This window comes from Oxyura jamaicensis, chromosome 18 (genome assembly GCF_011077185.1).
Source record: "Oxyura jamaicensis isolate SHBP4307 breed ruddy duck chromosome 18, BPBGC_Ojam_1.0, whole genome shotgun sequence".
In the NCBI taxonomy this organism is placed as follows: domain Eukaryota; kingdom Metazoa; phylum Chordata; class Aves; order Anseriformes; family Anatidae; genus Oxyura; species Oxyura jamaicensis.
In genome coordinates, this window is record NC_048910.1 from 5299381 (window position 1) to 5323418 (window position 24038).

Genomic DNA, 24038 nt, shown 5'->3' on the forward strand with positions numbered 1-24038 from the left:
AGAGCCTGGTGGCTTCCCAGGGCAGCCCAACAGGGCTGGGCACAGGAGTGGAGGCAGAAGAGATGCTCTGGGAGGAACCAGGGTTTGGGATGAGCCACGCTGTGCGTCCCCTCCTGTCCCCTGAGCTGGCACATGGGATCATACAGGAGAGTGCTGTCTGGTGTTGGGTGCAGAGCTGTCAGTGGTCAGAGGGGAGGGAGAGGTCTGGCGTCGTGTGAGCCTCGGTGTCTAAAGTACAACACCCAGTGACTGCTTTGTGCTGAGACCAGGAAGAAGAGAGAGTTAATTGTCTAGGAAAATGCACTTTGAACAAATGCCCTGATGCTTCCATAGGCCCAAGCGTGCCTAATTTGTTTTAGTTATGCTTAGCGCCTTCCTATTAAAACAAAAAAAAAAAAAAAGGAAACCAAAACAGATGTCTGTGCTTTGGGAGCCTGTTCTCTGCTACATGGGTTTTGGTGGCCCAGGAGGCTGCTCCGTGCTCCCTGCGTGCTCCTGCTGTCACAAAGTGTCTCTTTCCCTTCAGGATTTCAAGTCCAAAGAGCTGCTCAGCCAGGAGGAGTTTGTGAACAACCTTCAGGATGATGGGGACAGAATGATTGAACTAAAGCACCCGGCTGTCAGACCTATCCAGGTGGGGAAAGGGGATGGGGGATTCCCTACAAGAGAACAAGAATCTTTTACCTAACGTGTGCTCCAAGAGCCTGGAGATGGGTTGGAGGAGACCTTTTCACATCTCCTGCAGAGCTGCTATGTTACATTTCCCCCCATGTTGTACCAACTGTACCACACCACCTCTATGCCTGCTTTGGCCCCATGGGGAGGCCGAGGGCAGTGCAGGGTCTTCACCCCCTTCAGAAACCTCCAAGGCACGGTGACTGATGTCTGTGTGCTGGGACCTGTCTGCTCCTGGGCTGGTGCGCAGATATGTGGTCAAATGCAGCCACATTTATCCTCCTGTGAAACTCACGGTGTGATGTGGCATGAGATCTCCCAGGTGAAACCAGCTCCTGGCCTCCAAGGTTCTGCTCCCACGGCCGCAGACACTGTGGGCAGCCAAGGTGGACTCACAACCCCCTGCACCAGAGGCCCCTTGAGAAATGGTGGCTGCTGTGTGGGAGCCAGGTCCTTGATGAGCTCAGCTTCAGGATCAGGCGATGCCTGGAAATAGCTTTGCCTCTGCTCAGCAGCAGTCTTTACCCCTCCTCTGACCCCTGGGACCCCTGAAGAAGGGAGGCTGGGGTGATGTTGGTGGGACCAGCTGGAGCCCACTGAGTCGTGCTCTGTCCCACCGCAGGCTCACCAGGAAGCCTTGAAGAACGAGTGGCAGAATTTTCTGAATCTCTGCATTTGCCAGGAGAGTCAGCTGAAGAGCGTGGAGAACTATAAGAAGGTAAAAAGCAGTGAGGAGACCATGGGGCTGCGCGGTCAGGCCAGAGTGGGCAGGCTGTGCATGGAAACAGAGCCAGCAAAGGGATCAATGTGGGATCCTTTACTTTGTCAGGGTATTTTATTTGCACCTGGTCAGGGTATTTTGGGGAAACACCTCTCAAAACATGGTCCTTCAGTGAAGGACTGGCTCCCAGCCCTGCTGCTGGGACCAGTTGGTGCGCTGGCTTGGAGGTGCAGGGGAGGGTTTGCTCACCGTTGTTACCTGGTACGTGTCTGCTGACAGGGATATTTCTGTGGTGCAGTCCTTGTCCAAGGTCATGCTCTGAGGCGGTCTGTAGGGTTTTGTGAGCCCCAGATTGTGGGAGAGTGGCTGGGAACTGAGGCACGCCACCGGGCTTGAACACAGTGTCCTCCCACCTCTGACCATTTTCCTTCCTGTGTCTCCAGTTCCAGGATGACGCTGAGGCTGTGAGCCTCTCCCTGACGAAGATGAACTCCGACCTGGACACCAAATACAGCAAGTTCAACAAGGACAGCCCTGGCGTGGTGTCAGACCTGCTGCTTCAGCTGGAGGTGAGGTCTTTGGGGCTGGTGGCAGCAGCCAGGCCTGGGGGATCTTGTGTCTCGGGCACAGACCAACCCTCACAGCCGTCCCCGTAAATAAGTGTGGGGAAGGGGAAGAGGTGGGTAAATAACCCCCCTGGGACAGCTCGTCCTACCTCTGTGCCAGGGAGGGGAAGGCCCATGGCAATACTGTGCTGGATCCCTGTGGCTCCAGAAGGGTCTCACTGCTCCCGCGGTGGGGCAGTGACCCCTGGGGACACAGTGGTCTCCATCAAGGACACATAACCAAGCACCAGAGCACTATCAGAGTACAGGAGAAGCACAGGGAGGAGCTGTGTTGTCCTAAACATGAGGTATTTGGTTTAGAGGGCCTGCAGAGAGTGTGAGCTGCTGGCACCCAAGCAGCAGGGAGAGGTCCTGCCATCTCCTCAGCACTGCCATGAGTCAAGAGCAAGGAGGGAATAGAGAAATCTGACCTCAGGGGCGAGATACAGGTTGGAAAGGAACGTTTGCCCGGGAGAGAGGGAAGGGATGCATTCGGTGCGGTGTCTTCCCATACGTTTCACTGCCAAGAGGTGCTGGGATCTCGGTAACTTCTGACACTGGAATGCAGCCACCTCTTGGCAGGTCTCTGTTCCTCATCTGAGAAGAAAAACTTCCCCGGGAGATTTGATATGACACTGTGAGATCACCTAAGGTTAACACAGGCTGTCCCTTCAAGGGCAGATCTCCTGTGAGTGAAGAAAACAGAGTGTTAATAACAGAGGAAGAGACACAGATGGGTCAAGAATTGAGAAACCCCTGACTCCACCCTAGGAATGACAGCGCAAGGACGGACAACTGGCCCCAAAATACCCATGGCAGTGTAACCCCCTCTCTCCTCATTCAAGCCTGGTTATAACTGCTGTCTTCCCTGCTTTGTCTAGAACGAGGAGAAGGCAGTGAAGCAGGCAGAGAAGAGCATCGCTGACCTGAAGAGGAGGAGCAAAGAGATCAGCCCTCTGAAACTGCGCAGGATGCGTCCCTCCCAGCCCCTCTCCTTGGACACGCTGTGTGACTGGGATGCTGGGGAGGTGAGGGCTTGGCTGGCAGTAGCCTCCAAAGTGTCAGGCATCCAGATTCTTCTCTGAGTGCTCCAGATCTTCCTCCCATGGCAGGAGGACCTGGGCTAGCACTGGAAAGCCAAGCCTTTGGGTTTTGTGTCTGTCCCAGGTGCAGCTGACCAGAGGTGACAAGTACATTCTGAAGGACAACAGCAACCCTGAGATGTGGGTGGTGCAGAGCAGCACTGGCGTGATCCAGGAGGCACCTGCTGCTTGTTTCTCCATCCCTCCACCAGACCCCGAGTCCATTGACAAGGTCAACAGGTGAGTCTGTCATGGAGAGCCTGACCCAGAGAGACATTCAGGCTTGCTCCTCGGTCATTGCCAACCTGACTGCCTAAACTGCAGACAAATGGCAGCTGGGAACAGAGCCATTGATGAGCTCATATAAAATACCGTTGCAGAAGGCTTGTTCCCTGTGCCCCCTGCCTTGCCCATTTTCCTGCCACCCTTCATCAGCATTGCACACTGTACAGATCTTGCTGTCAAAGAGCTTTCTGGCAGACGGGCTTGATTTCTTCACCCAAACATGTGACTTGCATAGGTTTGACTAAATTCATTGCAGAATCAGTCTGGAGCTTGGGACTTGCCAAACAGGACGGAATTATCTGTGCTATCTCCTCTTCACCAGCCCCAGCTGGAGACTGGAAAACATTCCTCGAACCACCGTGCACTTCGCTGCCTGTTTGCTCAGTCGGTTTCTGAGGTTCCCACAGACGGGGGGATAATGCAATGAGCTTTTGGCATTCCATTTTTATCATGTCCCCAGGTGCTTAGATAAACCAGCACTGCTCATGTGCTGCCAAAACTTTGCCCACAGCCCGAATCCAGCATCACTGGGCATGCCCGTGATGGGAGTTTTGTTCCCAAGGCATGCAGGCATGACTATTGCGTTGTGTTGCTCTTGCTGAGCAAAAATCCTTCTTCACACATCCCATGTTACTGAATTCTTTGGATTTATGGACTTCATGCCTGTTTTAAAACCGAAAAGGACAACTTTGCAACATCCTCCTAGCTATCGGCTCTGCAGGTATTGCCCTGAAGCTCCTGTCCTTTTCAGGCTGCACCTGGCACCTTGCTTCATTTCCCAGTGTTTACTTCTCTTCCTGCAAAAAAAAACCAAACATTTGTCTTTGTCTTATTTCACATCCTCAGTCCCTCTGCATGGAGTTCTGCAGGGGCTCATCTGACCACAGCTAGGTGAGACTCGGACTTCCAGATCAGCAGCCACAGAAGCAGCTCCTGTGCTTGCTTCCTGCAAAGCGCTGCAGAGATGTGGACTAAATTTCCAGCTTTGTTAGCTTCTGGCGAGAGCTGGGAAACACTGGCTCTGCTGGGAGAAATTAGCTAATCAGACCAGCTCTTGTTGCTTTCCCCTTTCTTGAGGGATCTCTCTGAGCTGCAAAAGGCTGCAAGCTCCAGAGTCAGGCTCTGCTGGGGCTTGCCCCGTGTCGTGGTTTCCCAAGCTGCCGGCTGATGTGGCTTCTCCTTGCTTGCAGGCTGGAGGGGGAGCTGAGCGCGGTGAAGCAGAAGCGAGCAGCGGTTCAGAGCACCCTGAGACGCAGCCACAAGGAGACGGTGCAGCCCAGCCAGCAGGGTACGTCTGCTCGTGGGCCGAGCCTGCTGCAGAGCTGGCTGGCAGCCTGCGGGTCGGCGTTAGGATGCCTTACATCCTGAAAAGAGCGGGGAAGGGGTAACCCAAGTCGTGGTGCTGCCAAGGGCTCACTGCCTGGTCTTGGGGATTCACTTCAGCTTCCAGTGGCTATTCCAAACCCCTGAGACTGACCTTCATACTATCAATAATTGCAGAGTATTTAGGGATAGGTGGGGATGTGCCTAGCCAGAAGTCTTACTTAAATCTTTGGGGTCTGGGTCCCTGACTTCTTCTCACTAGCTGCGGGGTGTGCAATAAGGAGGTAGCAATGGCTAAACCCCAACCCCTGGGAGCTGTGTTATTCCTACAGCTGCAGATCCAAATCTCCCACTGAAGGGACTGTCTGCATGGCAGCACGTGGCCATCCTTGTCCCCACTTTGGACGTGAGCTCTGGCTGGTCAATGCAGAGGGAAAGCCATTTTCCCAAGCCTTTGCCACAGGCAGGCACACAGATCTGCATCATGCTCTGTGAGCTGGAAAAGTTAACTGAATCATTTACGGCTGCGTAACCCCCCACTCTCAGAATAAGCCCCTGTGTGTTTCAGAGCTGCAGCCACACAGGGCAGAGCTTTGCAGCAGGGCTGTCAGAAGTTGTTGGGGCTTTGGGCACCATGTTTGGGAGAGCTTGGGGGAAAGGACTGTGTACTAAGACCGGGCTGGCAGATGAGAAAAGGGACTTAACCCAAGCTGTCTCTCACTGCAGCTCTGTCCACGAGCCCCCCAGTAGTCCAGGATGATCCCCAAGCCGATCAGCTTCTCGGTAGCCTGGATCGTGTTGACAAGGACCTGGGCCAGGTGGAGAAGGAGGTCCTGAACCGAGTGAGGTCTCCAGTGAGCTACAGCGACCCCACAGACGACCTTGCCAGGAGGATCAAACACCAGCAGGTGGGTGCTGCAGCGGGCAGGCTGGAGCAGGATGAGTATGGTAGCACCATAACCGGTACCCAAAAACAGAGCTGGCAGGGGGATTACATGGCTGGTGCTTTTGGGGGAGAAAACCTTGCTGCAGTTGCAGGAGTTTCAGGCTGTCTTGAGCCCTTGGAGTGGGGCTGGTTAAGGCAGACCCTAGAGGAATGTGATCTCTTCCCTTGGCTCAGCTCTGTAGCAGGATGTCCCGTTTGTGTCAGAGCAGTGGACCCAGCCAGTGTTGGGAAGTTCTCAACCTTGCCATGGGGAGGCTGTCACCATTCACTCAAGTCTGTAGCATGAAAGGCAACAGGATAGAAGGAATTAATCCAAGGGCCACCTGATAGGGAATACAGCCTGGGAGATGTGAAGGACACAGGAAAATACACAGTGCCCTGGAGCCCCCTTCCTTTTCTCTGGGAGAAGGTCTGGTCTGTAGTAGTTCAATGTGTTGAATCTTTGTCCATGGGGATTTACCCATCCCTGGCAGAAGGATGGGCTCAGGCAGGTAGTTCTCTTCCACCTTTCTTCCCCGCACCCTGCCATCCCCAGACAGCCACCGTCTGGCTGGGGCTGTGCCCCGAGGGATGGCACCCCATGAGAGGGCTCTACCGCACCCTTAGCCCCACAGCAAAATCTACCCCTGAGGGAGACACCTTTTCGCAAGAGCCCTGTTATGACTACGTTGGGTGACTCTGCTCCCATCTGATGTGCCAGGAAACAACAAAGAGACTTGAGACCCTGGGGGCAGCCAAAGATGCCTTGCAGAAGGAGTGTGAGACCTTCCTTTCCAAGAAACCCACCAGCACCTCGGCCTCCCAGCTGCCTGTCACGTTGAATGCCCTCAGGAGCAAGTACAGCGATGTCAATATGCTCTCCAGCCTGTACAACGAGAAGTGAGTGGTGGTGGCAAGGCCTGGCGGGGATGAGGGGAGCGAGATGCCGTGCAGATGTGTCAACACAAGGCCTCGAGAGAAAATGCACGTGGTCTGTGTGGGCATTGGCTGCAGCCCATCCAGCCCAGGGGAGGTTGGGAAGCTTTCATCTATCATCAGAGGCATCCCCATGAGATTTTTTCTGTGTAATGTGTGGTCAGTCTCCCCCTGGGCATGGAAAGCCCACCACAACAGGTGCGTGTCCCAGCCCTGCTGTGTGCAGGGAAGTGCAACGCATCTGTGCGGGCAGCAGAGCGTTGTGAGCACATATTGCTTGTTCCCTGCCATGCTGCAGGAGCTTTGTTATTAAATAAGCTTAAATATGCAGAATCAGAGAGAAGAGGGGAATAAAAGAGGTCTTCTGTAGCTAACCGTGTGTCACTTTTTCCTTCCCCAGGGCTAAGGCTGCCCTGAACCTGGAAACTCAGATTGAGAACACAGACAAGATCATCAGCACATTTGAGGCCAAGCTGGCTCAGGATAGCATCATTCCTGCGTCCCCCAATGCCCTGCAGGATCGGGCCAATGACCTGCAGGTAGGGGAACGTCGGGCCCTTTGTTAGGGAGGGGAGATCGGTGAGCTCAGCTAGCACTTCTGGGGAGAGCTGGACTTTGAGCATGCTGAGGCACTGGTGATGGACCCCTTCTAAAGATTTAGTCCCAGAAAGCTCTGTGTTGGTTTTGTAGGCTGACCTACCATCACTTCACTGCAAAAAGCTCTGCCCCTCCCAGATTACCTTTGTGGTCCTTAAAATCCACTATGAACCCCTTAGCATCTAACCTGCCGGCCCTTTCTGCTGTGTGTTGTCCATTGCTTTGCCCCATACCCATTCTGTTCCTTTCCTGCTCCCAATCTCCCTGCTCCATCATTAGCTCTCACCCTTGACTTGCAGTGACCCTTTTTTACCTTCCCCCAAACTTCTCCCTTCTGCTCCATGCTCTGTCCAACCCACCTTGCTTCCCGTCTTCTTTATTGACTAAGCCTCACTGCTCCATCTCTTCCATGTTGTGTGTCTTGGAGAGCCTGGCTAGCCCCTAAGAGCTGCATGCTTAGGGATGGTGCTAAGGAGGTGTTTGGGGCACTGACGGGTGCAAACCTGGAGGCGTCTTGTTCCCCTGCAGAAGATGAAACGGGACCTGGTGGCCCAAGAGGAGTGTGTGCTGAAGCTCAACCGGGGGCTGAAGGACGCTGAGCACAGCTGCAGCGCTGTGCAGAACAACTTCCAGGAGTACTGCCCTGACCTGCCCCGGCAGAAGCGGGAGGTGCAGCTCCTCAACGATCGCTACCATGCCGTGGCAGACCAGCTGGACCAGCGGTGAGGAACACTACCATTGGTGGTGAAATTCACCATTGTGTCTTTTTAGGAACCTGCACGTGAATCTTTACTCTTGCCATTAATGTTCGTGCTCACCTCTGTGCTATGCAGAGAGAAGACCCTCCGAAATATCAGCCTCACCTACCAGCAGTTCCAAAACTCCAACGAGAACCTGATGTTCTGGATGAACAACCTACCCAAGCACCAAGTGAAGACCACGGATGGGCCAAGCCAGATCAATTACAAGCTGCAGGCACAGAAGGTGTGTTCCAGGGCAAGCACCCCAGCCTGTAACATTACAAGCACGGGAGGAGTTTGCTTTTGTTAATGGCACTCCAAGTGCTACCAACCAGCTCCTAGCTGTGTGTTGCACCTATCTCAGCGAATGAACTGGAATAAAGAGACAACGGCTTGCAGCACACAGATGATTTATCTTGCCCAGCTGTGTTCATTTACAGCGCTGGTGTTCTCATCTGTGGCAGTCACCCCAAGGTTGATACCCTCTGCACAGAGAGGGCACACTCAGCTCCTGAAAGATAGCATCTAAAATGCTACCTGGGGCTGAGATGTTGCACCCGGGCACTGCATCTTTCTCTCCTTGAGCAGATCCTAAGCTGACAAGCTCAGGTGATGAGATGTGGGGGTCTCTGGCTGCTATTCCAACCTATTCTTAACATCACGAATCTCTCCTGCAGAGGCTGGTGGAGGAGATCGAAAGCAAGGAGCCCGAGAAGAACGCAGTGGTCAGACTGTCCCGGAATGTGCAGGCCACACTCAATGTATGGTTGGGTTTTCCCATGTAGTGCTCCCTTATTCCCATCTCACCTGAGAGATCCCAGCTGATTCTTCTGTTTCTGCTGTGAACAGGACTATGAACTCCAAGCAGGCAAATACAGCTCTTCTCTGGACCCTACCCTGACAGACTTCGCTGCAAAGAGGCTGCGTGTGACCCCACTGCAAGAAAGCATCCAGGCCCAGGTAAAATGTTAAGATAAAGGCATGGAAAATATTTTCTAGCCCCTTACCCAAGCCCTGTGTGTTCTGCAAGGCCTTAATCCACTCTTACAGCCACAGCAGATCATGATGCTAAGTCCAAGGACAAATGTCATCAGCATTTTCTTTGTCTGTGGGGCAAAGCAGCAAATGAGATCCAGAATTAGGGATGTTTCTGGTACCTTTGGCTGAGGTTGCTGATGATGCCTTCTTACTATACTGTGCGTGAAGATAAATGTTACAGTGTAGGTGTGTGGGCTTGCACAGGCATCTCTCGATGAACACAAATTTGATGGTCCCCTCCAAACCCTTTTATTTACACATTCTCTATGTTTGGAATCAACAAGAATAACGTAGATCATTGCTGTTTTGCTGTATATCTCCTGAGATTTGGGTATAACTTGGTATTCAAATAAAAAGGGAATGAAAAGCATCCAAGAGGGCTGTGTTAGGGTGAGTGGGACGAGGTTCTCACAGCTGTTTCTTTTTCAGGAAAATGATGTAACCAAGCTCTACATGGAGCTGGCAGCAGAAAATAAACAGCGGCTCCACTGGCTGGAGTTTGCCAAGAAGATTGTTGAGAAGGTACCAGCTAAGAGCTTGTGGCAGGGTTGGGGTACACTAAATTGGGGCTGGAAATGATCTTTCCAAAGCTGTCACTATCTGCTCAGCCTGGGATCTCCCCACCCCTCTCCAGATCTCCACATCTGGGTGTTAAGCAAGATAGGGATGGAAACGACTGTGAGTAAAGACTACAACTAACAAGAGTTTCACTGATGCTGATCTCAGCTTGTGACATTCGTCACTTCTGTGGGCCCTCAACTCTTTAGTGAAGCTGTAGGTTTTGCTAGGAAAAAAAAAACCTTAAGTTAGGAATCTTAACTCCTGTTTTCAGACATGCCTATTCAACATTCATGGGCTGAGAATTTCAGATTCATCTGTGAATGTGGCTGGAACTTAGTGCTCACACACCTCTGAATCGCTTCCAGGCAGTTTATGCCTTTCTAGGGCTTGATTCACTGGTAGGGAAGTTCTCCAGTCTAGATGGCTTCCATTCAGTGTGCTCGTGAAGGACAGAAGATTAAACGGGGGAGCTCTGTGCTGTTACCATCACCACGCTGCACAGCACGAACTGGCCAGGTTATCCTCCTGCAGCTCCAAGGCAGCACAAAGCACCACTGTGGGCTGCTGCAGCATCTCCCTGACAGGTGGAAACTCTTTAAGACGTCAGTTGCTTGAGATGGTGTGAATGTGTCCTCATCTGTCATTTACAAACAGCCTCATCTGGAGGCTGTCGGGTTTCCATACCGGTTCCGCCTCCTGCCATGTCTTGTCATAAAAAAGGCTTCCGTGCTTGATTCAGAGAGTGACTTGGTTTCCCTGGCTATTATTTTTGTTTAAATTCTTTTTTGTTTTCTCCTTGCAGAAGGAAGTGCATGAGGACATTCAGGTTGTACATGAGCAAACCCAGCAATCTGAAAACAAAGCCACGTCGAGCAGGGAATCTGAGGGGCTGAAAACGCAGCTGGAGGAGGAAAGGAGAAAAGTGGCCAAGATAGAAGAGGACCTGGAGGAACACAGGAGCAAGCTGCTAATGTTGAAGACTCAGAGGCCTGTTGAAAGAGTGGAAGAAAAGGAGGTGGTAGAATACTACAGAGACCCACAGCTGGAGAGCAACCTGTCTAAGATGACACAGCAGATTGAAGAAGAAGGCAAAAAGAGGCTGAGCCTGCAAGAAGACATTGAAGCGATGAACCAGAAGCTTGCGCAGATGGAAAATGAGAAGAAGGCCATTCCTGCCCAGCTCCTCACCAAAGAGATAACCAAAATTGAAAAAGATCCAAGCCTGGATAGTCAAGCAGCCAGTCTCCGCCAGGAGATCAAGCGTCTCCAGGAGGAAAGCTTGGCTGCTGCTTCTGAACTCGAGCAGCGTAAGAGAGAGCTGCATCAGCTAGAGCGAAAGCAGCCCAACATCCGAGAGAAAGTGGTGGTGAAGGAGCTGATCAAACTGGAGAAAAACCCAGAAATGCTGAAGTCCGTTAGGACCCTGCAGCTACAAATTGATGAGGAATCCTTCAAAAGGAAGTCTGCAGAGGAAGCAATAGTGAAGGTGAAGAATAAGATTGCGGAGGTGGAAAGACTAATTGAAATAGCAGAACCCAAAATTATCGTGAAGGAGGTAAAGCAGGTAGAGCAGGACCCAGAGTTATTGAAAGAGTCTACCAAGCTTAAAAACCTAATTGAAGAAGAGAGGAGCAAGAATTTAATGCTTACAGGTGAGCTGGGAGAGCTGCAAAGCCAGTACAGTATTGCAGAGAAGCAAAAACCAAGGGTAGAAGTTAAAGAGAGGGTCAACGAGATTTTCATGGTGGATCCTGAAACGGAGAAGGAAATTGCTCACCTGAAAAGAGAGCTGCAGGAAGTCACTCTGAAAAGGACAAAGATTGACAGTGAAGTGGAAGAGGCCTTAGCAGAGCTCAATGTCCTCAGGTCACAGAAGCCAGTGGTGGAGCTGAAGGAGGTTATAGAGGAGGTGGTGAAACATGAGAAGAGTCCAGAAATTCTTAGAGAAATCGACAGGCTAAAAGAGCAGCTGAATGAACTAGTAAACACCAACGGCAGGACCCAAGAGCAGCTCATTAGGCTGCAGGGTGAAAGGGATGAGTGGAAGAGGGAGAGATCCAAGGTGGAAACCAAGCTGGTCAACAAGGAAGTCATCCGATATGAGAATGATCCACTCTTGGAAAAAGAAGCTGACCGCCTCCGCCAAGAAGTACGTAACATGTCCCAAAAGAGGAGAGCTGCAGAGGACGCTATCTATGACCTGCAGAATAAATACATGCTCCTGGAGAGGAGGAAGCCAGAGGAAAAGGTCATCGTCCAAGAGGTGATTCTGACTCAAAAGGATCCAAAGCTCCGAGATGAGCACAACAGGCTGAGCCGGAGCCTGGATGAGGAGGTGAGCAACAGGCGCCGTATGGAACGTGATGTGCAACAGCTTCGTGCGCTGGTGGAAGAGCAAGAGAAGCTGCTCAGCTTTCAGGAGGATCGAAGCAAGAGGCTTGCGCTGGAAAAAGATATGAGGCAAATTACCTTGAGGATAAAGGAGCTGGAGGAGAGCCCAGCCCCGGTGCAAGAAAAGATCATTATGGAAGAAGTGCTGAAGCTGGAGAAGGACCCAGTCCTCGAACAGTCTGCCAGCAACCTGCGCCTGGAGCTGGACCACGAGAAGATGGAGGTGCTGAACTTGCAGAGAGAATGCAAGAACCTGCAGATGCAAATTGACGTCCTGCAGAAAACAAAATCCCAGGAGAAGACCATCTACAAGGAGGTGATTCGAGTGGAGAAGGACAGAGCACTGGAGAGTGAACGCGCACGCATCTGGGAGCTGCTGAGCAGGGAGAGAGGGGCCAAGCAAAAGGCTGAAGAGGAGGTGCGGAGGCTCAGGGAGAAGATTGAGAGAGCTGAAGGCATGAAGAGGACATGGGCTCGCGAGGAGACGGAGCTGCAGAAGGCCAGGAACCTGGCCATCCAGGAGAGAGCCAACCTGGAGAGCGAACTGCGGGAGCTGGAGAGACAGAAACAGCAGAAAGTCCTTTTCCTGAGGGAGGAGTCCAAACTGCTCAACCAACGGACTGAGAGCGACAGGCAGAAGAAGAAGCAGCTGGAGCATGAGTTTTCCCTGCTGGAGGCAGACATCCTGAGGGAGAAGGACCAGATCTACAACAAGGAGAGGTTCATCCGAGATCTCCAGTCAAGGGTCAGTCGGGAAGAAATAAATCATGAGACCCAGATGAGAGAGACGAACCTCTCCACCAAGATCTCCATATTGGACCCTGAGACGGGGAAGGATATGTCCCCTTACGAAGCCTATAAGAGAGGTATCATAGACAGAGGCCAGTACATCCAGCTGCAGGAGTTGGAGTGTGACTGGGAGGAAGTCACCACCCTGGGACCGAACGGGGAGGTCTCGGTTCTCCTAGACAAGAAAAGCGGGAAGCAGTACTCCATCGACGATGCGCTAAGGCTGAGGAGGATCACCAAGGAGGAGTACCAGCTGTACCGGGACGGCAAGATTCCCATCTCTGAATTCGCCTTGCTGGTGGCTGGAGAATCTAAGCCTCCATCATCCCTTTCTATCGGCTCCATCATCTCCAAATCCCCGCTCCAGTCACCCACCACCCACCAAACCCAAAACTTCTTCCCTTCACCCTCGCAGAAGGGCTTCTGTGATGACACATGCCCCATCGCCGGGGTGTACGACACCACCACTGACACCAAGTACAACATCAAGACCGCTGTGGCGAAGAAGCTGCTTGATCCTATGACAGCTCAGAAGCTCCTGGAAGCCCAGGCTGCCACGGGGGGCATCATAGACCTCATCTCTCGGGACCGGTTGTCAGTCCACAAGGCAATCGAGAGGGGGCTGATCGACAGGACCTACATGCAGAGACTGCTCAACGCCCAGAAAGCCTTCACGGGGATTGAGGACCCGGTGACCAAGCGAAGGCTGTCCGTGGGGGAAGCGGTCCAGAAGGGATGGATGACCCGGGACAGCGCTTTCCCCTACTTGGAGGTCCAGCACCTAACTGGAGGACTCATTGATCCCAAGAAAACCGGTCGCATCCCCGTGCTGGAAGCCGCCCAGACAGGGATGATAACAGGCGACCTGGCCAACAGGCTCCAGGATGAGTCCAACTACGAAAAAGATCTCATTGACCCCATCACAAAGGAGAAGATAAACTACAAGGAGGCCATGGCTCTCTGCCAGAAGGATTCGCTTGGCAGCCTCCTGCTGCTCCCGGCCGCCTCGGAGGGCTACCAGCCCTACCACCAGGCGAGCCGCTCCCCCAAGCTCTCACGGTTCAGGCACTGAATGGATTCAGGCGAGCGCTGGACCCGGTTCCTTCTGGAGTTCATCCCTTCAAAACACCTCTCCCCACAGCAGCGATCACGGGAACAGAGCGTCTAGCATTTAGGGCTGCATACTCTTCTGTCTTAGCTATCCCTGCTTCCCAGCGCAGCTTGGCCGTGCGAGGAAGAAAAACGTGATCGGGGAAGGAGCTGAGCACGCGGGGTCCCCACCGCCCCGAGGTGATGCTGTGACTGCAGAGGGGGTTTGCTTGCAAGAACTTCTTCTGGCAGTAGGTTTAACGTGGTTGTGCCCAGAAAGGGGGGGAGAGGCAGAGTGTTTTCAGGTTGGGTCATTCTTCTGCATGCAATAAACGTAGTAAGTGTGTTTCTGTGGCTGTGTTCTCTCTGCAGCCCGAGGCTGCCAAGTGGCTGAAGGTAAGGCTGGCACCCCTGTGCAGTCTTGTGCCCTGCGGTCCCATCTATAGAGGGTTCGCTGCCCTGTGCTCCCCCAGTCTCACCCTAAATTTTTTTGTGAGTCCATATTTTTTAAAGATTTTGCTATATTTGCCTTTCAAACTGCAAACCAATAGGACTTTGCTCCCTGGTCATTTGGACACCTCCAAAATTGGGACTTGTTCACCAAAGGGTGCAGTTCCACTTTATTTTGATCGACAACTAGTGCAGGCAACTACCCAATGGAGAAGACCCCACATCCCCTCCTGCTGCCTGTCCCTGGTGCCTCTCTGGCTGCGGGCCAGTGACGGTGTTGGTTGTAGGATGACTGGGGCTGGTTCACTGAGCTGCTGACAGATGAAGCCATGCCTCGAGCAAAACCAAACCCCATTGAAGTAGGTGTTTCTGGGGCTTGTCCTGCACCCATGCAGAGGCAGATGTGTTGCAAGGGAAGGAGTGACCTTCAGTGGCAGACTGCTGATGCTTGCAATCCACAGTGATGGAAACTGCTTTCTGCAGCCCTTGGCTGTGGGATCCGCCCAGCAATACCTGAAAATCTGCATTTGCTATTTTTATTTTTTCAAGGTGAGCTTTCACTCTGTCACTTGCAATGCTCAGCCCTTGCTGCAATAAGCAAGTCCCATCTCCCACATGCCCCTGTTGAGATGAGAGGTGAACTGTTCTTCCCTAGACTCTGCCTTGTTCTGGAGAGTCCCCTGGCTTTGTGGGATGAGGGGAAAAAAATAAAAATAATAATAAAAAAAAGACTTGTTACTGACATGGGGTGCTCTCACCTCCAGTAAGGGTTCTTTTAGCTGATGCTGCTGGGGCAATTCAACGCAATCCAAAATCAATATCAGTAGAGATATCCTTCCCCTTCTTCCTCCATCAGAGCAGCAGCATATCCTGTATTTCCTGGGATTTGGAGTCTGGGTTCCCAGAAGCTCTTCCCATGCTGGCAAACTCATCACACAGTCTTGCTGCCTTCCTGCTGGTAGGCAGTGTTCGGTTAAAAAACCGAGTCCAGCAAAGAAAATGCCAAATTTCCAGTCAAAGAGCAGCACAGACTCTGTCTTATGCCCTGCAGCGTCAGCGTTCGTTGTCACTGTGGCTGGTGTCTGTGGCCTGTCTCAACTGGCATGATCAATACAGGGACGTTTGTTGGTTTACAATGGGGAGAGCCATGGCACGCACCCCAGAGCGGCTGTTCCCAGCCCCTTCCCTCTTGGCAGAGCGCTGCCAGCACACGGGGCACTGTGCATTACCTTCTGCCCTGTCTGGGCCAGGGGCTGGGGCTGGGCTGTGGTGGACCACGGGACACATCAGGAGAGAAACCCTGCCACAGCGAGCCCCTCGGAGCACAGGACTGAGGCCAGGTAAGGATCACGTCCCACCCACGGAGCCGTGGACCAGTGCCAGCAGCACACCAACCACAGCCCCCAAAACCCTTACAGCCCCGCACACCGATGGATCCTTTCCAAATCCGCTGGGAGCAACCTTGTTGTGCTTTGGCTTCGCACCCCTTGGCTGAAGGCAGGGAGGATCCATCTCCACCGAGCGCTGCCAGAAACGTGAGTTTGCTGCCAGCCTACCCATGGGGCAGGGTGCTGGGCTGTAGGGCTGCCCTCCTTCCTCACTGCTCCCCTTGCAAATGAGATAAAGCCCTGCTTGTTTTTAAAGCAGCCTGACGGTTACGTGGTGACTCTTTCCTGAAGTGCTGTTTAAATAGTTTTAGGGAATGCTGTGTAACTAAGGGATTTGGAGTTCTGGTAATTAAGCAGTCGGTTGATCATTTTGGATAATGCGCTCCCTGGCTGCGTGATGGGGATAATAGGTATTTATCCACGGCTGGGTGAAGATGTTAAGAGACGATTAGCTGGCTGAGCGGTCTAGCTGGCTGAGCAGTCTCCCTTGGATGGCTGGTCGGCCTCTTGTTTCTGGAAAAACAAAACAAAATCCTCGTCTTCGCTATCAAGCGGTCCTTATCTGCAGAAAGCCACTCGCATCGTATCCTCCTGATGTGTCCGTAGCAAGTACCACGCAGCCGGGGGGCTTTCCCAGAGCCCAGCCGTCTGGCAGGGCCATGAGCTGCTAAGGTAGTGCTTTTCCTCCCTTCTCAGGCACAGGATGATGGGGTTGGATCGTGGCGTTCCCAGAGCAGTTATTTCAACACAGCTGTTGTTAGTTCCCTTTGCTGACAGTGGGGTTGGGTCATAAATGTCTGAAATTCAGCATGTTGCTTCATTTGGTTGGGCTAGATGAGCCACAGTATTTTTAGTTATAGTTCTGGACTGCCTGAATGCCCTTGGAGTTTATTTCCTAACGTTGGTCTTAAAATAAAATAAAAAAGAAAGCAAGCCAACACTTCTGCAAATTGTTAGGTACAACATGAGCATGTGTTTGCAGAGAGCAAACAATGGAGCATTGTCTGTACAAAATGATTTGACTTTAAAACATGTATGTAAAGGCAGGGAAATGATTCCCATGGCAGAATTCATCCAGGTCTCTCAAACGTGCCCCTGAAAGCTGGGTGGTATCATACAAAGGACAAGAGATGCTGCAGGAGCACAGCAGGACTTCAGTTTTCCTGCTGGGAGAGCCCAGCTGCCTGCTTTTCCCTGCTGGATCAGAAAATCGTGCCTCCCTAGCATGAGCAGCACACCTTTTTCCAGGCAGGCACTCCAGCACGACTCCTAACAACAGCTTCAAAAGCAAAGCAACCCTCCCCAAAACCTAATTTGTGCAAATTGCAGATGCAAGAGAACTACCCAGGTCCTGGCGGCTGCTGAACCTGCAGGGGAAATGCAGCCAGGCGGCAGGGCAGGGCCAGAGGGAGGTGAGCAACAGCTCCCTGGGTGTTGCTCTTGGGGGTGTGTATGGGGTGGCTGCTTCAGTAGAGATGACAGAGGTCTTTTTGATGTTGGGAATTAAGCAGAGCCACCTGCTGCCTTGTCTCAGGTGGGAAGAAGGAGCAAGCCAAAGGTTAACAGAGTTTGGCTTCAGACAGGCAGGTTTTGGGCCGAGAGGGGATTTTCTGTGGGAGAAGTCTAAAGGTTTCTGCTGTCTCATATGTGGTGAGGGGTTTATGCTGCAGCTGAGATGTGCAGCAGCCTCTCTCCTTCACCTCATTGTGTAGCTGTTACTAAGCTTTAAGAATGTTCTGGCTTTTGTGAGCTGTCAGGTTGTGCTGAAATCAGCAACTAGGCTCACAGGTTTTAGGGGGCTGCATGTGCACAAGCATGAAAAACAGAAGTTTCGGAACTTTGGCTTCCCAAAGTTAAAGATCTGTCTCGAGTATTTAAATAAGTAGGACCTAACTCTGAACTGGTCTGCGGCAAGCACTGATGGAAAGAAATCCCATCTTATTGTACTGAGACAGCACTGGGCTGAAGAACCATCAGCCCCTTGTTCCCCAACAGAATTGAGAGCACATCTCTGCACCTGCCAAGGATGTGAGCTGGAAAGAATAAAAGAAAGAGTGCAGGAGATGATGAGGGGAGAAGAGGTCTGTGGAAAAAAAAAAAAAAAAAAGGACCAGCCAGCTTGTCCTGCGTCACTAGCCTGACGGGCTGAGCCAAGCAATAAACACTGCTGTTTCTGAACAAATGACAAGCCTTTATTTTTTTCTGTATTGGAAAAAAAAACCTCAGATGTCAAAAACACATTAAAAGTTAGTTATAATTCTCCAAACACTTGAAGTCAAAAACTTTTCCAAGACAATAAAGCAAAGGAACCAGCATTACATCTGGACCGATGATGGAAAGCTGGTGTTTCAGCAGTCACTGTTTCCAACCACATGCAGCAAGTGCTTTACGCTAACTGGATCTTCTGGCTTCTCAGTCCCAGCTAAAGCACAAATTCAGATACCTTACAGCACTCCTCAGCTTGCAAAACAGCAGAATGTTAGCTCTATTAAACAGCTCAACTTAAACAACGAGTCTAATGCTGACAAACCTGGTTCTTGTTAACAGCAACAAAGGGCTGAGCAGATCAGCAATGTCCTACCGACGGTGGAGCTCCAGCACACCCTGGTGTCAGGAACTGCCACCGTCAGACCTTTAGTAAGAGCTGGTGATGCTCCAGAACATTGTGTGTCACCTTAGCTTGCTGGCTAATGAAGGACAAGTATGCTCTATCACTTACATGTCAGTGTTTTATGTTGATAAGTAACCCCACCTTTCCACATGACCTCTTCAAAACAGCTCTACTGGCCATAACCTAGGCAAATCTTCCTCCAGCAACAGGCTGAGAGTCTCTAAACGCAAGAATGTTCCCCTTGGGGCTCCTCAGAAGTGAGGCCCTGAGTCCCAGCTAGTCCCCTAAGTGCCCCAGACCATATCTGCACTGCTACCCAGGGGTGCAAGTGCATGGGGAGAGCTGTGTCACTTCATCTGTAGTGTCTTTGCATCACACGTTGCTCTTCAGTGCTCTGCGGGCTTTTCCGGAAGAAGTACTGGTGACTGAGGGCTGCCTTGGCTGAGATGCGCTTGCTGGGGTCATACAGGAGCAATTGCTGCCAAGAGAAAAACCCACCAGGTTTAGGAGATTAAAAGCCAAATGATTGTTTGCACCTGGACATGGCTGGGCCCAAATGCAGATGTTGTTCCTGCCTTTTCCCTTCTCTGGGCTTCTGGAGTAACCCACAGCTGAAGTTACCATGGGTGTTACACTACAGGGCCTTTCTGACCCTCTGTGCAGTGGTGTCTTAGGGGAACCTACACTGACAGCCCTATTTCAGAGCCAGCACTGAGCTCTGTTCCATGATTTGGTCTTTCTGCAATGGCAAGGATGAACATTAGAGCCAAATCAGCTAACGTACTTCAAGGTAGGTCAGTCCCAACTACCTCTATTTTTTGCCCAGTTTGATAGGGTCCTGTCTCTTCAGGTCTTGTTAGGAACCCTCACTCACTGCCAGTAAGTCTCTGCCATCTCGATCTAAGTTGGGAACGATTTCCTTCATCTCTTTCCTTCTCCACCGAGGAAAGTCCCCCTTGTAGTCAGGCAGCTGTGTCACCCCAGGCCAGGTTGCCTCAGTGGGAGTACCCAGGGTGCGAAAGATCCTGAAGAGCTGATCAATCTCAGAGTCCCCTGGAAACAGGGCCTTCCTGGTCACCTGGGGCAAAAAAAAAAAAAAACTAAAAAAGAGAAAAAACAAAAAAAAGCAGCCAGTTCCCAACTTTCTATTAGCTTTGTGTCCTATTTCCTTCTGCAAACTGCTGTCTGCAGACCAGGACAGTTTAGGCAGTGGCTGGGAAACTCAGCAGGGCTTGTCTCCAGCTCCCCTCTGTGGACTCATACTTCTGAGGCTGCCTCTCTCTCTCTCAACCAGACCTTTATCCCTCTTCATCTCCAGTTGCCTACCATTTTCTGTTGCAGGCTAGCACCCTCCCCACCTACTTGCCCAGGCTCTGCTGATCTGCACCTCACAGGTTTTGGGAGCTAGGGGCAGTGTTGTCTCACTGCAGGGATGTTGAGCTCTTCAAAGCAGACTATGGGCACCTAGGAGACCCAAACAGAGCAATGCTGTGCCATGTTCTGAAGTGCTAGTTCTCTGCAGGCTGCTGGGAGTCACCTGCAAGAGAGTCATCTCCCAGGTTCAGAATGCTGCAGCGGCAAGACTGAAGTCTGATACTGCCACATAATGATGCTGCAATTGGTCTACAGAGGCTGCTTTGCCTTCTGCCAAGCCCCTAGAGCCAGCAGATTTCCTTCCGAGTGTTCAGTTAATGACCAGCTAACCCTCAGGGTGGAGTTTCCATAATACACACCCCAACACAGGGTGGGCCCACAGTATTTTCTGCATCCTGCGCCTCCTTTTCCACTTCCCGTTGCAGCTGCGTCCTCCCCGCTCATTAAAGACACCATTTAAACCCATACTACCATTTCTGCAAAGATGCAGCCGATACTCCAGATATCCACAGCAGTTGAATAGTATTTGCATCCCAGGAGTATTTCAGGGGCTCGGTACCACAAAGTCACCACCTGGTAAGGAACCAACAAACAGGCTTTGTGTAGAGGCATGGAATTGTCTTTTCTGAGTTGTGTTGCAGTGGCTGTACAAATCAGAGTGTGCTAAGGCCCTGCCTAATTAGCAGACACCTTGGTGAAAGCATGACTAGGATTAACAGATTGTTTTTCAGCAGGTCACTAGAAAAACTATACCCTATGCAGAGAAGGTGGGAACCCAGCTTGCAGGCAGGCTGGGATAGAAGCACTCAGCACACCGGGAACACAAGATAACCCCTTAGCTGCAGGTAGGTTAAAAGCAAGTGTTTTGGCACAGCTGTGGATGAAGTCACTTGTGCTCCTCACCCATTACAGATTGTGGAGAGTGCTCTCAGATGGCAGAGAGTCTCAACAGTACCTCGTGAGTGTATGTCCGCAAGGGAACTCCAAATGCTCTTGCCAGACCAAAATCAGCCAGCTTGATGGCTCCTGCTTCATTGATGAGCAAGTTCTGTGGCTTCAAGTCCCTGTGGATGACTCTGTGCGAGTGGCAAAAGCTCACACCCTGCAGCAGCTGGAAAAGGTAGTTCTGAGGAGAGAAGAGATTTTAGACAAGGCCACAACTGAAACCATTCCAAAGGTTTGGTCGTGTGAACCAACACACTTTGGATTGTTCATCAGCCTGAATGGGAAATATGACCTTGCTATAACACAACACCAGGCTTGCAGGCTACTACCCAGAGATGCACACAAACTGCTCCCCCTCTGTACGGGGACAGAGACATTCCAGTTCAAACAGTGGCAGTCCCTTCCACTCATCCATTACTCCATACAAAAGCAATTAGCAATAGATTCCTCTGTTATCCTCATATCAACAGTTTATTAAACAATGAGATGGGCTGGAGAGCCTGGAAACAGTTGGGAAACAAATGCCCTGAGCAATAGCACCAGGAGGTTTCCCAGCTGTAGTGTCAGAGATCTGACAGGCTGAATGACTCCAGCCAAGGCTGAATCTCTTCCCAGTGCAGTCTGGCTAAAAGCAGCTCAGTGCTGGCTCTGACCAGCAGAAGGCAGCAAGGACACACACTCTTGTGGGCCTATTTTGCGGGCCTATTAGCACACACTCTTTCTGCACTGTACCTTGACCAAGCTTAAAGGAAACTCTCCAGTTTGGGAGGAGTCTATGTATTTCTTCAGGTCCTGATTGAGATATTCAAATACCAAATACAGCTTCTTGTGGCTGTGCACGACATCTAGGAGCCTGCAAGAGAAGTGCAAGCACTCCCTTCAATACCTTTGTGTGGGAATCCATGCTATACAGGGATGTTACAGCCTCTTACAAGGCACCTGGGGTGACCTTCTCCTCCAGACCTTTGCCAATTCCTAAACATCCCTCCTCCCTCCCACAGGTGCATCTGTTTTGAGAGCCCTCTGGGGCAGAGCAGTGAGTTAGTATAAAAGCAGCACGCAGGATGAGGGGTAGTAGTAGTTTAAACCAGGTTGCGTTGGTGAAGCAGTAATGTTGTGAGCTATTGCTGTACAGTAAGGAAGCAGAAGCGATTCCTGCATGCTTTGTTTTGTTTGTTTGTTTTGCTTCTTTTTGTGTAGTCAGTGAAGGACTGGAAGGCCCCTCTTGCTGCTTGATCTGGAGCTGATTGTGTTGATGAGCAGAAGCTGGTCAGTGAGCTGATGGGGAGGGTTTGTGTGGCTCTTACCTGACTATGTTGGGGTGCTTCAGTTCCTTCAGCAGTGAGATTTCTCTGATGGCTGTGCTGGGGACACCCTCTGTTTCCCTGTGGTAAAGGTGGACTGTAGGGCACCCTGTCCCACAGCTGGACCCTGCAGCCTGGCAGGGTGCTATTTCCCTTTTCCCTAACACTGTGCCCTATTGTGGGTCCAGGGAAGGGTCTCATACTGGGCACCCCAGCTTTGCGTTGGAACAGAGCATGAGCTGGGGGGAAATAGAGCCATGGGGGCAGTGAGGGAGAGGACAGTCATGGGGTGCAGTCCACCATGGCTGCCTATCTGCAGTGACACCCCTCAGTGCAGAAACAGCCCAGGGCCAACCCAGAGGACCAGGGATAAGCTTTTATGTACTCAGTCCCCACTCAGATCAACTTTGCTGGGTGCTGAGCCTCTCCAGGCCTCAGCACCGCTCTGCTGAGGGAGAGGCTGCATCCCAAAATGGTGGCTGCCTCCCTAGCCCTGGGCCGTGATGCTAGGGCTGGGCCCTAACTGTGCTCATGTCAGCCTGGAGAGAATTCTTCCCTCATGTCAGGCTTTTTTTGAGCTTCTAGCACCATTTTGGACGCTGGGCTGTGCTCAGGGCCCTCCTGCTCACTCCCCTGCTGGGCTGGGCCATGGTGTCCCTGGGGACAGGGCTTGGCCCCACTCACGAGTCTAAGCGGATCTTCTTGAGGGCCACCAGCTGCCCTGTGCGCTTGTTGCGAGCCTTGTACACCACGCCATAGGTGCCCTCCCCGATCTTCTCCACCTTCTGGAACACCTGCTGGAGGTTCTCCATGGCCTTGGCCTCCTGGCTGCAGCAGGGGGCAGCTGGCACTGTTTTCCAAGGGGGAGGAAAAAGGAGGGGAAATGAGGTGCAGGAACACAAAGTGTCTGCTTTCCTTCCCTGCTGCCCAGGAACCAGCTGTGGGTGGGGACAGCCACCAGCAGGCAGGGCTGCCTGGGTTGTGGGGCTGCCAGGCAGGCCCAAAAAAAAGCCCCTGAGCCCTTCAGTGACTGCCCAGGGCCACCTACTTGCGTTGAGGCTGTGAGATGTATTGGTTAAAGCAAAAATTGAGTAAAACCTATGCAAAGTGGCATCTGGGGTCTGTGGAAAAGGCTGCACGGGGCCAAGAGAAGCTCTCCAGCTCTGTTGGTACAGTGCCTGGTGTAAAGGGGATGTGGTGTGTAATTAGGGCTCCCTGGAACATGCTCAGGGCAAACATGTGGCACAAATGTCTTATTTTCTTTGTCTTGTGCAATTGTCCCTTAACACTGTGGGCTGCACTGCTTGGTCAGCCTTTTGGAAGATGCCCTTGTAGGGGGTGGATTAATTATTGACTTGCCAGCTGGCAGAAGACAAGATTAAAAAATATTACACATCGAGACACCACAAAAGGTAGAGCCACAGAGATCCAGGTCTGCCTTCTTCCAGAATTTGGGGCAGTATGTCTTGGGGTGGGCACAGCAGGACACAGCAGCCCACTGGCTCCATGTGTCCGCAGCACTTTTAGGTGATTTAAACAGGACTGATTTAGGACTTTGCTGAGCCAACAGCTCAGAATACCTTAAAACTGATTCTGATTTTGCTGATTTGGAAGAACCAAAGTGGCTAGCAGAGCTGGGCCCCAGCTCCCTATGGATTTTCATGTCCAAGGCAAGCTCCTGTGTGGCTTCTCTTGTGGGTTGTGAAGTTTGAGTTTGCATTCACATCTGCATCTCAAGGCACTGCCACATTTCCTCTCCTTTTTTTTTTTTCCTTTTTTTTTCCTTTTTTTTTTTTTTTTTTTTTTTTTTTTTCCCCTTAACACTCTTAAGAACCGGGTATCTTGAATATTCCCAATTCTGTGGCAGACCTGGCAATTTGGATAAAACTTAAGCGTAGGGAGGAAGACAGGAGAACAGACAGGTGATGAAGTATAAACACATCATGACAAACTAATCATTGCCTCTTACAAAAACAGAGTGAAATCTTGCCTCTTATGTTTTTGGACTTGGGCTGAACAGGCAGTGTGCAGAGGCAGGGATCTCAGAGCTCGGTAACTGAATGAAGAAAAACAGAAGGCTAAACTATGATTAAAGATTATCGCAAGCACTGTAATTATTGAGCAATCTCAGGATCTTGAATCAGGCCTGCTGGTAAAATGGGACTTTGCCAGTATCTGTTCCATTTTGATCTGCTTCTGTGAGCTATAT

General features: G+C 51.5%; 2 protein-coding genes across 4 annotated transcripts in view; one reads left to right on the top strand and one right to left on the bottom strand.

The window, feature by feature from the left end:
- Positions 1 to 13911, top strand: part of EVPL (envoplakin) — a 28727-nt gene extending 14816 nt beyond the window's left edge. For all 3 annotated transcript variants that reach the window (XM_035342116.1, XM_035342114.1, XM_035342113.1), the window contains exons 9-23: positions 527 to 634; positions 1298 to 1393; positions 1840 to 1965; positions 2883 to 3029; positions 3169 to 3323; positions 4559 to 4656; positions 5418 to 5599; positions 6338 to 6516; positions 6953 to 7091; positions 7678 to 7871; positions 7983 to 8133; positions 8567 to 8650; positions 8739 to 8849; positions 9357 to 9449; positions 10291 to 13911. In XM_035342116.1, coding sequence (XP_035198007.1) covers positions 527 to 634; positions 1298 to 1393; positions 1840 to 1965; positions 2883 to 3029; positions 3169 to 3323; positions 4559 to 4656; positions 5418 to 5599; positions 6338 to 6516; positions 6953 to 7091; positions 7678 to 7871; positions 7983 to 8133; positions 8567 to 8650; positions 8739 to 8849; positions 9357 to 9449; positions 10291 to 13740 — 5313 coding nt within the window. In that variant the 3' untranslated portion in view covers positions 13741 to 13911. The remainder of the gene's footprint in view (positions 1 to 526; positions 635 to 1297; positions 1394 to 1839; positions 1966 to 2882; positions 3030 to 3168; positions 3324 to 4558; positions 4657 to 5417; positions 5600 to 6337; positions 6517 to 6952; positions 7092 to 7677; positions 7872 to 7982; positions 8134 to 8566; positions 8651 to 8738; positions 8850 to 9356; positions 9450 to 10290) is intronic.
- A 3854-nt stretch (positions 13912 to 17765) lies between these two features.
- On the bottom strand, positions 17766 to 22846 carry CDK3 (cyclin dependent kinase 3). Its single transcript, XM_035342213.1, has 7 exons — positions 22514 to 22846; positions 21833 to 21910; positions 21258 to 21378; positions 20536 to 20706; positions 20052 to 20153; positions 19081 to 19284; positions 17766 to 18684 (listed from the first exon to the last, which is right to left on the bottom strand). Exons 1-7 carry the CDS (start codon positions 22639 to 22641, stop codon positions 18559 to 18561), a joined length of 930 nt encoding a protein of 309 aa, XP_035198104.1. The 5' UTR covers positions 22642 to 22846; the 3' UTR covers positions 17766 to 18558.
- Positions 22847 to 24038: the final 1192 nt, after the last annotated feature.

Coding starts and splice junctions, on each gene's coding strand:
- CDK3 (XM_035342213.1), bottom strand. CDS start 22,641: ATGGAGAACCTCCAGCAGGTGTTCCAGAAGGTGGAGAAGATCGGGGAG. Junction 21,911..22,513: donor AAGAAGATCCGCTTAGACTC/GTGAGTGGGGCC, acceptor CCTTTACCACAG/GGAAACAGAGGGTGTCCCCA. Junction 21,379..21,832: donor AAGCACCCCAACATAGTCAG/GTAAGAGCCACA, acceptor CTTCTCTTGCAG/GCTCCTAGATGTCGTGCACA.